Source organism: Solanum lycopersicum, chromosome 3, assembly GCF_036512215.1.
Source record: "Solanum lycopersicum chromosome 3, SLM_r2.1".
NCBI classification, from domain to species: domain Eukaryota; kingdom Viridiplantae; phylum Streptophyta; class Magnoliopsida; order Solanales; family Solanaceae; genus Solanum; species Solanum lycopersicum.
In genome coordinates this window covers 46280439-46295972 of record NC_090802.1, presented here as the reverse complement: position 1 = coordinate 46295972, position 15534 = coordinate 46280439, and the positions used below count along the sequence as shown (strand labels likewise).

The 15534-nt window shown below is 35.4% G+C and overlaps 2 protein-coding genes across 2 annotated transcripts; both read left to right on the top strand.

Moving 5' to 3' along the window:
• Positions 1–5684: 5684 nt before the first annotated feature.
• On the top strand, positions 5685–8170 carry LOC138347605 (uncharacterized). The gene is made up of 3 exons (XM_069295904.1): positions 5685–5966; positions 7150–7339; positions 7620–8170. Exons 1-3 carry the CDS (start codon positions 5685–5687, stop codon positions 8168–8170), a joined length of 1023 nt encoding a protein of 340 aa, XP_069152005.1.
• Positions 8171–8601: 431 nt separating this feature from the next.
• Positions 8602–9149, top strand: LOC138347604 (uncharacterized). Its single transcript, XM_069295903.1, has 2 exons — positions 8602–8802; positions 8973–9149. Exons 1-2 carry the CDS (start codon positions 8602–8604, stop codon positions 9147–9149), a joined length of 378 nt encoding a protein of 125 aa, XP_069152004.1.
• The last annotated feature ends 6385 nt before the right edge of the window (positions 9150–15534 follow it).

Here is a 15534-nt window from a genome sequence, read left to right as displayed (position 1 = left end):
TGTCTTCTAGATGGTTAAATGTACTTAATTACTTAAGTAAAGACTTGTTAATTGAAAAGTTATCTATCTAGATTATCTTTGGGGATTGCTTAAGTAGGCTTGGAGAGGGTGCGTGGTCATTCTCTTCATGTTTTACTTAGGTAAGTTTTGGATTCATTCTATTTAGAGAGTCTAATTGGTGAAATAGGAATGATTTTATCTTAGTTAGTCTAAATGATCACTTTGGTTTTTATGAAGGGATTGTGTGGGCGACAGCATCATAACTCACTTAAGTGAACCTTGAAATAACCTTTTGTAGGAGGGTCTCATGTTTATGTGAACTGGTGTGATATGTGATATATTGGAATAACATACTTTAGGTAGCCCTAGGGATCATCTAGGTGTGTATGAAGGAGTTGTATGGGCGACCGCTTCATATCTTACTTATGTGAATATTAGGATAACCTTAATAGAGGATCCATGTGAGTAGATTTATGTGTTTTGATGTGTTCTTGATGTTATCTTGTTATTTGTAAATTATATGTGAACTTATAGTGAGGTCACTGTAAGATTACAGTAAGTTAGCTATAAACTAAGTTTAATTTGTAATGTGTCTAATACTGTGATTATTGACTTGCTTGATGTCTCTTAGGAAGGTTTTATATCAAAATATCATGAAGGCATGTTCTATACGAAATGTCCCTTTTTCATGGTTTTTGCATCGCTTCCCTACTTAGTGCATTCAATGTGCTAACCCCTTTTTTTCCCTCTTTGAATAAAGTGTTGAGAATTGGAAGTCTTGATATTCAATGAAGGATTGATAGGTTTTGTGTAACATTCTAGAAAAATTACATGTCTAATAAAGTGCCCAGTAAGTCTGTAAGAATGAATATTGGGGTTAAATAGGCATTTCAATGCCCAATATTGAGAAGTATTATACATAGTATAGAAAATTAGCTAAGGGGTATTAGCCAATTTCTATAAAAATACCCAAATAAAAAAATATTGGGCATATTGGATAATAATTGATTAAAGGGTGTTACCCAATTTTTCAAAGTATTAATAATCTTAGCTAGGAAATGTACCTGCAATGAAAACCCTCAGATAAAAATATATATTTAATCTAAATCACAAAAAGGTATAGGACATCGAAGTGTTGCCTAGATACCATGGAACATGATCTATTAAAATGATCATGTCGATTAAGAAGTACCCAAGGACATAGTGAGGATCTTTGGGACAATAATTAAAAATTCCCGAATGAAGCATAAATAAAAGTTAGTTAGGAGAGTACAACCAACCAATAAGCAAGACAAGTCAATAAGTAGCAAAAGGAGGGGACCACCCTAACCGAATTCGGTTAGGGTAGTTAGGGGGGGAAACATGCACAAGAGATCACTACATGTGGGTCCTAACTTCCTAAAATATTTTAGACTCTAACATATTTCCCTAAATATTTAAATAACCTAGGACAAACGAAATAAACTAATTAGTTCACCCGACAACCTAGGACTTAACCGGGTGACACTAACCTAGTAACTAGTTAAAGAGACAACATAGTACCTAACCTAGGATGGTCCAAAAGGATGGTTATGGTCCTAAAAACATAGGTATACTTTAATATTTACCCTAGGATAATTGATTTATTAATTTATCAGCTAAATTAATTAATTTAAAAGGACAAACCGAAATCACAATGCAATTTCAAGATTTCGGTTAAGACAAGAAAGAGAAAACCTAGTAGCTAACCTAGGATGGTCCAAAGGTGTTAGTTGTGGTCCTAGTGACTTAGGGTTTTTTTATAATTTCCTTAAGTCCTATATTTAATTAATTATGCCATCAAATTAATTAAATTAATCTTTTGTCAGCCGAGACACTTAGTAAAACATGAAATTGTCTAAGTCAATGGTTCTTCTATGTCTAGTCAACTGAGGAGGGGTATTTTAGTAATTAACTAATTAATTTATTGATTATTTTAACTAAGGTAAAGTTGAAGAATTCAAAATCACTCTCAAAAAAACCTAGAAATCACGTCCATTGACAAGAAACTCACAACTATGGAAGTAAACAACAAACCTCAAGAATGTAGAACACTAAGTTTTTTCTTAGGCGATTTCAAGGTTCTCGTGCAACAAGGGATCGTCGTAGAATCAATATATATAAGGTAAGGGTTTTATTTCCTGGACTTCTTTCTCCAAGATGTCTTTCTTTTGAACAATTTAAAGATCTTGAAACTAGGGTTGTTCCCGTATTCTCGTCGAACTCCCTTGTCCCTAGTATCCATTTCGATTCAATGATAAATAGGTTAGAGACCATGTTGTTGGTATGTGGTGCTGGATGTTGTATACATGTATTGTTCTTAAATAATGAATAATGAATGAACCTATGAACTGATAGTCTTGTAAAGTTAATATTATCATGTAAATTAAGAACCGATGATATGCTAAGTTATGTCCGTGATGTGTTAAAATATGTGCTTTGGCCGATTGTTGGCTTGCTGTTATTGTGATGTTGTGAAGATGCTTAGTTCATCGAATATTAGTATGATTCTTTCCAAGAGGTTTAAAAACGTTATCACTAAAATCCATAAACTAAGAATTGTTTAAAACATATCTAAGAAATAACATCTTGAATGAATTGTCTATCTTATGGCAACCAATTGGCTAACACTAATTTCTCAAAATGGATGCATGCCATTGGCTATTAGTTTATGTAAATGATTGAAATATTGGATAATGGTTCATACATATTCAATTTAAATATGAACATACGTAAAATTGGCTTATGCCAACAAAATGGTTATGTGGTTTAATATCCAAATGTTGAGGGCAATACTAATTATAAGACATAATCTTGTGTAGTTAGAGTATCAAATGATATTATAATCACTTCTAAAGTAATTTAATGAATAAGTCCCTAACCTTCGAACTATGTCTAGCCAACATAGGAACTAGTCACTGGTTTCCACCTAAGAGAGGTAGGTATGTTTCCACTTCACTTTGGCTAGTGATTCTACCTCTTTTTAGTGTGGGAAAGACACGGGATTTCATGTTTATCTCACATGATCTATGTCGGTTAATGCTCACGACATATTATTGGTTCACTATAGTTGTGAGCCACTCCTTGTCGGTGTGGAGTGAATACTTGAGATTGATTCGCCTTAGCTGGGAATTACCCTTTTCCGGTTTGGGGTAGACAATGGATTTTATTAGCAGATCACATGATCTAGAATCATTTTAATTGGTGAATCACCTCTTTTCTGTTTGGGGAACACACTAGATTTCATGTTAGCTCTCATGATCATAATTCTAAAGAACTCTCTATGAAAGAAATAAAGAATGATGATGGAACGTATATTCAAAGTGGGCTACGAAGAAGATATTAAGAATTTCAACTGCCAATATCAATACTTATGAAATTTCATAAAATAATGGGCAAGGTCAAATAATATTGGCTTAAAATGACTTATTACATAATGCCAATAAAGGGAAGTAGAAACATAATGGCAACTAAAAACCTCATAACTTCTCCTAACATGAAAGTAATGAAACAGATTGCATATCCAATAGAGATAGGCTTATGAAATGTTAATGGATATATAGACTAACGAATGACTCATTGTGAGGTAGATAAATTATTCCTTAGTCCTTGGATTACTTACTTGGTTCATTGTGAGTATGGGACTATAATAAATCATTGCACTTGTAAATAAAAGGAAACATTGAACTACAAAACAAGAAGAAGAAAAAGACTAAAAAATTTCTAATTGTAAAAAAAAGGTGCTCTGAGGTTGGGCAATAGCAAAATTTCAAATTTTCGCTCGAGTTGTTCTAAAATTATTTTGATGATTCTAATTTATTGTAATCACATTGAAAATGAATTGTGCGCTTTGAATTAATTAAAATACATCATATTCATACAAAAATTAACAAACAACAAATAAGGAAAGTTTAGTGAAGTCACATATAAGAAATGGCATGTTGTTTAGGAAGAGCTTTCTTTGACCATTTGGTAGGTTTTCTTGATTTTGAGGATGCTACGGTTTTTCTCTATATTTAGTTTTAGACACAGCTAGTGGATTTTTTCCCTAGCGTTTCTTTCATACTTTCATTTTGAAGCTTTGTAGTAAGACCACTTTTGGCAACTAATATGTTATATTAATTCTTTATTTCGATTTGACTCCTTATGTTAGAAGGTTTCTCCCTTAATTTAAGCTATGTGTGTGATGATGTTTTGTAATAACTATATTAAGTATATTTATACTTCATACTTGTAAAGTGTTTTAAATATTCTGCTAAAATTAACAATATCAATGTGACGAATGCAAAAAGAGGCTTGTTCGCGGCCTCTAAGAGGTCAACAGCGTCGGTTGCAATTCATATTCTAGAATTCAGGTCGTGACATAATGAGGTCAAAACCCTAGGAACTAAATCTCAAAACAACCATGTTTCATAGTTTCTAACTTATGGTTGTGAAGCGCATAGTTTCTAACTTATGGTTGTGAAACGCGCCACAATCATGACTTAGAGGCTATGGTATGATAGGAAATCTTTCCTTTTTCTACGCTTTATCGTGCTATATGGAATTGTGTCATCTTTTATCATTAAACAGTCTAACTCTCTTCTTAAATCTACATGTAGAAAATGAATACATGGAGAAATGCAGGAAGGAAAGTTGGTGAAGCAGCTGCTGGAGGAAACCAAGCTCCTCCTCAAGCCCCAGCTGCTGCAGGTCAAGTGCATGTCGACCCAGCTGGATTGATAGATGGTGAATTGAGGGAGACACTTCTATAGATGGCACAGGCCATCACCACTCAGTCCCAGGCAATCACGACTGAAGCCGAAAGAGAGGGTGCTTTCAGGGAGAACCCGCATGTTGGCACCATGGCTATCAGGGTTGAGGGACTTCAACTGAATGAATCTCCCAGTTTACTATAGATCCAAGACCAATGAGGATCCTCAGGAGTTCGTGGATGAGGTCCACAAGATACTATGTGCCATGGGAGTTAATGAGGAGGCAATGGCTGAGTTGACTGCACACAAGCTCAAAGACGTGGCACAGGTTTGGTACCGCATGTGGGTAGATGGACGATCGCTAGGAGATGTTCCCATAACTTGTGATGTTCTCAAGACTGCCTTTCTTGAGAGGTTCTTTTCCAGAGAGCAAAAGGAAGCCAAATTTGAAGATTTCATCAACCTGGGACAGGGAGGTATGTATGTCAAGGAGAATTCCTTGAAATTCTTTAAACTCTCAAAGTATACTTCTTCTCTAGTGGAACATAGCAAGGACAAAATGAGTAGGTTTGTTACTAGAGTATCTGAGGATCTACAGGAAGATTTTCGGGCAGCCATTTTGAATGAAAACATGGATCTAGGAAGGTTGATGTTGCATGCTAAGCAAGTGGAGGAGAGCCGCCGTAAGTAGAGAAATCATGAAGATAAGAAACCTAAGACTGCAGATCATACTAGTTCTAGATCGGGTAATGGCTCATTTGAAATCTAGAACAGTCCTATATTCAAGAGGCATTCAGTTAATTCTGCGTCTTTAGGAAATTTCAATGCAAAAATGAACTAGTCTGGCCCCAGAAAGGGCAATGATCGGAACATCCAACAAAAAATAAGCCTTGTGGTAAATGTAGACGTTCTCATTGAGGTGAATGTTTAGTAGGTACTAACGCCTGCTTCTGGTGTGGAAAAACTAGACACATGGTCCGCGATTGTCCTCAAGTGATGAATAAGGCCAAGGCAGATGCTCAGCCTCGGACCAATGCAAATGCTACAGCCAAACCTCCCACGAGGAACCAATTTTATGAACTTAATGGTAGAGAAGAGCAAGAGAAGTCAGCTGATGTAGTCATGGGTACGTTGCACGTCTTTACTTTCCTTGTGTATGCATTGGTAGATCCAGGGTCCACTCCATTATTTGTTACTCCCTTGATATCCAGTACATTTGATGTGTGTCCTGAAATCTTGCATGAGCCAGTTTTAGTAAGTACTCCCATAGCGAACGACAATAGAGTAGAAAGAGTTTACAAAAATTGTCCAATTCACATTCCTGATAGAGTCACTTATGTTGATCTTGTGGAATTACCCATGCTCGAATTTCATATAATCTAGGGTATAGATTGGCTCCATAAGTGTTATGCATTAAGAGACTGTCGAAACAGGGTAGTGAGGTTTTAGTTTCCAAATGAGTTAGAGCGGGAATGGTAAGGACGTGGTTCAAGTCCAGTCGGCCAAATTGTTTCACACATAAAGGCCAATAAGATGATAGCTAAGGGGTATTTGTACAACTTAGTTATAGTCAATGACTTAGATCAAGAAGTTCTTTCCATATAGTCTTTTTCAATAGTGAATGAGTTCCCAAATGTCTTTCCAGGGGATTTACCAGGAATCTCTCCTGAACATGAGATTGACTTTGGTGTGTATTTAGATTCCAACACCAAGAAAATTTATATTCCCTTGTATAGGATGGCACCAGCTGAACTGAAAGAGTTAAAGTTGTAGTTAAAAGATCTACATGATAAGGGCTTCATCCAGCCAAGCATATCCCCATCGGCTCCAGTGTTGTTCGTAGAGAAAAAGGATGGAACCCTTAGAATGTGCATTGATTATCAGCAACTCAACAAATTCACTATAAAGAATATGTACCCTCTTCCTAGAATCGATAATCTATTTGAATAACTGCAATGTTCAAGTTTCTTTTCCAAGATAAACCTTCGGTCAGGCTACCATTAGCTTAGAGTGAGTGAGATGACGTCCCTAAGACGACTTTTCGTACTAGATATGGGCACTATGATTTTCTGGTCATGTCATTCGGTCTCACTAACTCACCAGTCGTGTTTATGGACCTTATGAATAAAATTCTCCATGAGTAGCTTGATTTCTTCATCATAGTATTCATAGATTACATTCTCATATACTCTAAGTATAAAGATGAGCATCAAGTACACATAAGAAAGAAAATGCAAGTACTCAGAGAACATCAGTTGTATGCAAAGCTCAACAAATGTGAATGCTGGTTGAGATCAGTGACCTTCTTGGTTACGTTATGACTGACCATGGTCTTGAAAATGATCCTAAGAAGGTTGAGGCAGTGAAGGGTTGGTAGAGTCCCCTTACTCCTATAGATATTTAAAGTTTTCTTAGATTGGCCAATCATTGTTGCTAGTTTGTGGAAGGCTTTTCCACTATTTTTGTCCCATTGACGGCCTTGACTAAGAAGAAGGTGGAGTTTGAGATATCTGAAAAATGTGAGAAGAACTTCCAAGAGCTCAAAGACCGACTTACTTCATCCCCAGTTCTCACCTTATCAACGAGTAGTGCAGGATATATGGTGTACTGTGATGCTTCTCGAGCAGGTTTGGGATGTGTTCTTATTAAAGGTGGAAAGGTGATTGCATATGCATCGAGATAGTTGAAAATCCATGAGAAGAATTACCCTACTCATTACCTTGAGTTTGTTGTTGTGGTCTTTGTATATAAAACTTTGGAGACATTATTTATATGGTGTACATGTTGATGTATATACTAACCATAAAATTATGTAGTATGTTTTTACGTAGAAAGAGTTGAACCTTCGTTAGAGGAGATGACTAAAACTGCTAAAAGATTATGACATGAATGTTTATTATAACCCAGGTAAGGCCAATGTAGTGGATGATGCATTGAGTCGATTGAGCATGGGCAACATGTCTCATATTGATGATGAGAACAAGGAGCTGGTTAAAAAGGTACACAAATTGGATAGGTTGGGTGTACGGCTGGCAGATGCACAATGTGGGGGTGTTTTGGTTCACTCAAGTTCCGAATCCTCATTTGCTGTAGACGTTAAATCCAATCAGCATCTCAACCCAGTACTCATGGAGTTGAAATACACAGTATTGAGTAAGTTTAATGAATCGTTTTCCCTAGGAGGGGATGGTGTACTCAGGTACCAGAACAGATTATGTATGATCAATGTTGATAATTTGAGGTCTAATAATTTTGCAGAAGCTCATGGTTCAAAGCATTCCATTCATCCAGGTGCCACAAAGATGTACCATTACCTTAAAGATGTCTATTGGTGGGAAGGCATGATGAGAGATATCTCCAAATTCGTGGAGGAGTGTCTGAATTGCCAACAGGTTAAGGCTGAACTCCTTAAGCCTGAGGGTCTGACTTCGACTATTGAGATTCCAACATGGAAGTAGGAGGCTATTAATATGTATTTTGTGCTTGGTCTACCAAAAAATAGAAAACTACATGATTCCATTTGGGTTATTGTTGAGAGAATTACCAAGTCCGCTAACTTAACACCCATGAAGTCTATTTACAAGGCTGAAGATTATGCCAAGCTTTATATTGATGATATAATAAGCTTGCATGCGATTTCACTATCTCTCATCTCGTATATGGAATCCCAATTTACTTCCCATTTTTGGAGATCCTTCCAAAAGATCTTAAGTACACATGTGAAGCTTAGTACTGCTTTTCATCCGCAGACAGAAGGAAAAGTAGAGCGTACCATCAACACCATTGAGGACATGTTAAGAGAATGTGTTATTGACTTCAAGGGGAGTTGGGATGATCACTTGCCGCTAATAGAGTTCTCTTACAATAAAGCTACCATTCCAGTATTGGAATGGAACCTTTTGAAGCACTATATGGGAAAAGATGTAGGTCTTCGTTTTTATTGTTTGATGTAGGAGAATCTGCCATCCTTGGCTTTGAGATTGTACATGAGGCTAAGGAGAAGGTGAGAATTATCAGGGATAGATTTTCTACTGCTTACAGTTTTCAAAAATCCTATGCATACAACAGACAGAGAGCTTTGGAATTTGAGGTGGGTGATCAATTCTTATTAAATATATCCCCCCATGAAAGAGGTGATGTGGTTTTGTAAGAACGGTAAGTTGAGTCTGAGATATATAGGTTTGTATGAGATCTTGCAGCAGGTAGGAAATGTCACCTAAGTTGAGTCTGATATATATAGGTCTGTATGAGAATTTGCAGCGAGTAGGAAATGTCACCTATGAACTGAAGTTACCTGAAGACTTGGCTTCTGTTCATCGAGTGTTTCACGTTTCAATGCTAAAGAAGTGTTTAGGCGATCCAGCATCCAGCCTTCTTGTTGAGGGGTTAGGAGTTAATGAGAAACTTTCTATGAAGAGGTTCAACTTGAAATATTAGATCGCCAAGTGAAGTGGCTGAGGGGCAAGGAGGTTGCCATTCTGAAGGTGTTATGGAGGAACCACCTTGTTGAAGGAGAAACATGGGAGGCCGAGGCCGACATACAATCCCGTTACCTTCACTTTTTTAGTTCTTGAGGTTAGATATATTCTTCATAAGCCTGGTTATTTTTAAGAAAACTCTATGTTTTAGTGCATTAGTCTATTTTGGTGTTGTGAGTCCCTAATTGTACGTTTTAATAGTTGCACTATATAAGCTAAAATTAAGTCATGTTTGCATTCATGTTGTTGTTTTTGCATAGCGTAGACATGATTTTTGTGTTGCATGTGTTGTGATGTGCATTAAGTTAAGTGTGATTTAGAAGGAAATTCCTCAATCTCAAATATGAAGCTTCATGTAAGCTTGAATTTTATGCATCATCCAACTAAGTGTGAATCAGATATTCACAAAAGAGAAAAGCTTTAGCATGTTAAAGTAAGATTGAAAAATCACCCTCTTTATTTTAATTGATGTGTAGTGTCATTCAGAGACGAATGTTCCTAAGGGGGGATAATGTTATTTTTCTGGGAAAATTACACACCTAATGAAGAGCCCAATAAATCTGCAAGAATGCATATTGGGGATACATAGGCATACCAATGTCCAATATTGATAAATATTGGGAATAGTATAGAAAATAGGCTAAGGGGTATTAGCCAATTTCTATAAAATACCCAAATAAGAAAAATATTGGGCATATTAGAAAATATTGGCTTAAAGGGTGTTAGCCAATTTTTCTAAGTATTAATAAGCTTGTTTAGGAATTGTACCTGCAATGAATACCCTAAGCTAAAAACTATATATTTCATCAACCTCACAAAAAGGTATGAGGCATCCAAGTGTCAAGCCTAGATACCATGGCACATGATCAATTAATCGATACCAAAGACATAGTGAGGATCCTTGGGAAAATAAGTAAACATTCCCAAATGAACCATTAATACTATTTAGTTGGGAAAGTACAACAAACACATGTGAAAGTACATGTGCAAGACATGTGAACAAGCGGCCGAAGGAGGGGACCACCCTAACCGAATTCGGTTAGGGTAGTTAGGGAGAAAAACGTGCACAAGGGACCACTCCATGTGGGGCCTAACATCCTAAGCAATTATAGACTCTAACGTACTTCCCTAAATAGATAAATAACCTAGGACCTAATGAAATAAACTATGTAGTGAACCTGACAACCTTGGACTGAACCGGGTGATACTAACCTACAAACTAGTTAAAGAGACAAACTAGAACCTAACCTAGAATGGTCCAAGAGGTTGGTTATTGTCCTAACAACTTAGGGTTTTTTTATTAATTACCCAAGGATATTTATTTAATTAATTTATCAGCTATATTAATTAATTTAAAAGGACAAACCGAAATCAAGCAATTTCAAGATTTTGTTTAAAACAAGAAAGAGTAAACCTAGTACCTAACCTAGGATGGTCCAAAGTTGTTAATTGTGGTCCTAGTGACTCAGGGTTTTTTGTAATTTCCTTAAGTACCTTATTTAATTAATTATGCCATCAAATTAATTAAATTAATCTTTGGTCAGCCGAGACACTTAGTAAAACATGAAATTGGCTAAGTCAATGGTCCTTCTATGTCTACTCAACTGAGGAGGGGTATTTTTGTAATTAACTAATTAATTTATTGATTATGTTAACTAATGTGAAGTTGAAGAATTCAAAATCAGTCTCAAAAAAACCTAGAAACCACGTCCATTGACAAGAAACTCACAACTAAGGCAGTAAACAACCAACCTCAAGAACGTAGAACACTAAGTTCTTTTATAGACGATTTCAAGGTTCTCGTGCAACAAGGGATCGTCGTAGAATCAATATATATATAAGGTAAGGGTTTTATCTCCTGAACTTCTTTCTCCAAGACGTCTTTTTTCGAACGATTCAAAGATCTTGAAACTAGGGTTGTTCCCATATTCTCGTCGAACTCCCTAGTCCCTAGTATCCTTTTCGATTCAATGATAAATAGGTTAGAGACCATGTTGTTTGTATGTGGTGTTGGAGGTTCTAAACATGTATTGTTCTTGAATGAAAAATTATGAATGAACCTATGAACTAATAGTCTTGTAATGTTAATATTATCATGTAAATTAAGAAGCGATGATATGCTAAGTTATGTCCGTGATGTGTTAAGAGATATACGTGTTTTGGCCGACTGTTGACTTGCTGTTATTGTGATGTTGTGTAGATGCAAAGTTCATCGAATATTAGTATGATTCTTTCCAAAAGGTTTAAAAACGTTATCACTAAAATCCATAAACTAAGAATTGTTTAAAAGATATCTAAGAAATATCATCTAGAATGAATTGTCTATCTTATGACAACAAATTGGCTAACACTAATTTGTCAAAATGGATGCATGCAATTGGCTATAAGTTTACGTAAATGATTTAAATATTGGATAATGTTTCATACATATTCAATTTAAAAATGAACATACGTAAAATTGGCTTATGCCAACAAAATGGTTATGTGGTTTAATATCCAAATGTTGAGGGCAATACTAATCATATGCCATAATCTTGTTTATTTAGAGTATCAAATGATATTATAATCACTTCTAAAGAAAATCAATGAATAAGTCGCTACTCTTCAAACTATGTCTAGCCAACATAGGAATTAGCGAGTGATTTCCACCTAAGAGAGCTAGGTATGTTTCGGTTTTATTTTGGCCAATGATTCCACCTCTTTTCGCGTGGGGAAGATACCAGATTACATGTTTCGATCACATTATCTATGTCAGTTAATGCTCACGACATGTTCTAGGTTCACTATAGCGATGAGACACTCCTTGTCGGTGAGGAGTGAACACTTCAGATGGATTCACCTTAACCGGGAATCACCCACACACCGGATTTCATTAGTATCTCACATGATCTAGATTCATTTTAATCGATGAATCACCTCTTTTCGATGTGGAGAAGACACTGGATTTCATGTTTGCTCGCATGATCTTACTTCTAAATATGTCTCTATGAAAGCAAGAAAGAACGATGATGGAACGTATGTTCAAAGTGAAATATGAACAAGATCTTAAGAATGTCAATTTACAATATCAATACTTATGAAATTTCATCAAATAATGGGCAAGGCCAAATAAGAATGTCTTATAATGACTTCTTCTATAATGTTAATAAAGGGAAGTAGAAACATAATGACAACTAAAAACCTCATACCTTCCCCTAACATGAATGAAATGAAATAGATGGCATAGCTAATATAGATTGGCTTATGAAATGTTAATGGATACATAGTGTAACGAATGACTCTTTGTGAGGTAGTGAATTTATTTCTTACTCCTCAGAGTACTTACATGTAGGTATGGGACTATATTGAATCATTGATCTTGTAAGTAAAACATAGGATAAAAGGAAACATTGAACTACAAAACAACAAGAACAAAAAGACTTAAAAAATTCTAATTGTAAAAAAAAAGGGGGCTCTTGGGTTGCACAATAGCAAATTTTCAAATTTTCGCTCGAGTTGTTCTAAAATTATGTTGATGATTCTAATTTCATGTGATCACATAGAAGATGAGTTGTGTGCTTTGAATTCATTAAAATATGATCACATAGAAGATGAGTTGTGTGCTTTGAATTCATTAAAATATGTCATAGTCATACCACAATTCACAAATAACAAATTAGGAAAGTTTAGTGAAGTTACTTTCAGAAATGGCATGTTGTTTAGGAATATATTTCTTTGACCATTTGGTAGGTTTTCTTGATTTTGAGGATTCTACGATTTTTGTCTAGCTTTAGTTTTAGACATAGCTAGTGGATTTTGTCCCTAGCGTTTCTTTCATACTTTCATTTCGAAGATTTTTAATAAGGTCGTGTTTGGCAAACTAATATGCTATATTAATTCTTTGTTTCAATTTGATTCCTTATATTAGAAGGTTGTTCCTTTAATTTGAGCTTAGCATATGATGAAGTTATGTAAAAACTATATGAAGTATATGTATACTTCATAGTTATAAAAAAATTTAAATTTTCCTCTAAAATTAACCATGTGAATGTGATGAATGCAAGAAAAGGCTAGTCTGTGACCTCTGAGAGGTGAATGATGCTGGTTGTGATTCAGATTCTAGATTCCGGGTCGTGACAGTTTCTGAAGGTTGAAGATAAAATATTGGTGAGTAGTCATCGATTCAAGGACAATACCCACAGCTGGTTCAATAAGACATTGTTAAAGTTTATTGTTTTAAAAAAGTCTTTCGACTTGTATATGTTATTGAAATAGTTCTTCATGTGTGAATAAAGTTTTAAATTATTACTTATCCTAGAGCATTTATTATGCAATGATTGATATGAGTGGATTAAGTGAGACTTTTCGGAGTCTCATACGTCGTGTTCCGACTTGAGGGATGCCCTATCTTCGAGGGTGTACTTGTGGGTTGTGAAATGTGCAATGGTAATTGCAAAATAATTAATTCGATAATTTGCTAATCACAACTAGATGCAAAGAGTTCATAGATTATCTATGTAACTTCATTTGTTCTCTTTGTATCCACACATTCATGTTTGTTCCATTCAGAGAACTTTTCAAGTCATTTGTATGTATCAGAACTTATACTTAAATTAGTACAAGAACAACACTTTCAAAACAAAAGATTGCAAAATATTAAAGTGGTAATTTTTTGAAAGAATAAAATTATTATGAAATTAGAACCCAAAAGAGAGACACAAGGTCAAACAATACACAAAAAGAAGATTTAAAACATAGCTTTTAAAAAACAACCCAGATTAATCTCAAAACACAATTGCAAAAGGTACCCAAGATATGCAAAACATAGGTGAGCCTCACCCCACCACAACTAAAAACATTTTTCCTCAATTGCAGTTCATATGAAACGAAGAAGTTAATGCAAAGTGATAAGGAGAATATTCCTTTTATTTGTTGGTGCATTTATCCCATTGGAGACAACAGAGGATTTACTCATCATAAAAACTAGTATTGCTTCCCCCATCGCGATTTGTTTGTGTCCATTGGTTCCTCATTAGTAGTATTGGGCGTGTCCAAAGGGATATCCCTTTTTTAGAGTCTTTGGTTCAATCCAAGTCACCTATCCCGAAATAACGATGAACTTCACATGCTTTACCTAAGTTTTCATTATAGTCATTTCATCCTCTAATTTTGTCATCTTATCGGTGTTCTTTGGTTTCATTCATACACAACCATTCTTGCATCAAGTTCATCAACACTGGCTTTTAGCGGTGTAACAACATTAGTCAAAACAGTCTGGATCATCACTACAAAAGATGTTTTTAGGGAAGCTATTTGGTAAAGCATAACTTGTGTGACTTGAATCTGAGGTGTGATGATAGCGATAGGTTGATTTCTTATTATAGAGGGAACCAAACATGTTTTATAGGTTTAATGGACTTTTGACATTGTTCCCTTTACCCTCTTCACCTATTTTCCCTTAAGGTATTATGCTTCAATTATTATAATGTCGGTGGATTATATAAGAGTGCTTTACACATCATTTTGAGCTTCTTGATGTACTCTAGCATGATTGCACAGTTTAGTTTTTTGTACCAGGAAGGGAAGTGCTGTTTTTCGTAGTTTTTTAGCGCATGAGGACTTCGAATGTTATGATCTCCGCCTGATTGAGTTAAGTTCTATCAATAATGCAACCTAGGCATGCGGCCTTTGCAGGTCGTAGGATAGATTCGTTTTCCAAAGGCATGATTAAGCTACTAATAAAACGAAACAAATATATAGTTTCTACATTTAAGATTTTCTTTTCTCTTGTATTTTCAACTCTTAACCAATTTAGAGTATCATCTAAAATTAGGGGAGCTAAAAGATATTTCATGACATCCAGTGTTTTAGTTGTGGTTAGGTTTTTTCATGCATCCTTCATGTTTTAGGATAGCCTATGTTAGCATCAATACAGTCGGGATTGCACCGAACTGCCCTCCCCGTAATCAGAAATGATTGGTTTGACTACTTTTACTTGTTTCCTTTCTAATGGCATCAGAAATTTATAAGATGTGTAAAACATCCGAAACCAAAATTAGAATGTATGAGCCACACAGTTTAGTGATAAGCTAGAGGTGATCGTACCTCAATGTGCTCATAATTTTAAGATATCTATTAATTACCCCATCTATGGTTAAGAGTTTTTCTTTAAGAATGGTTCTTAACCAACCACCCTTTGCACTATTTGATGATTTTGGTATGGGGAATCTACATCTCTTTGACATTACTATTTGTGTAAAGTTTCTTCATTTTGACTGAATATGTGCATATCTGTTCAGTTTGCTTCGTTATGATTTGGCCGTACATTCAATCACAATAACATACAAACGATGTTAGTAGAATTC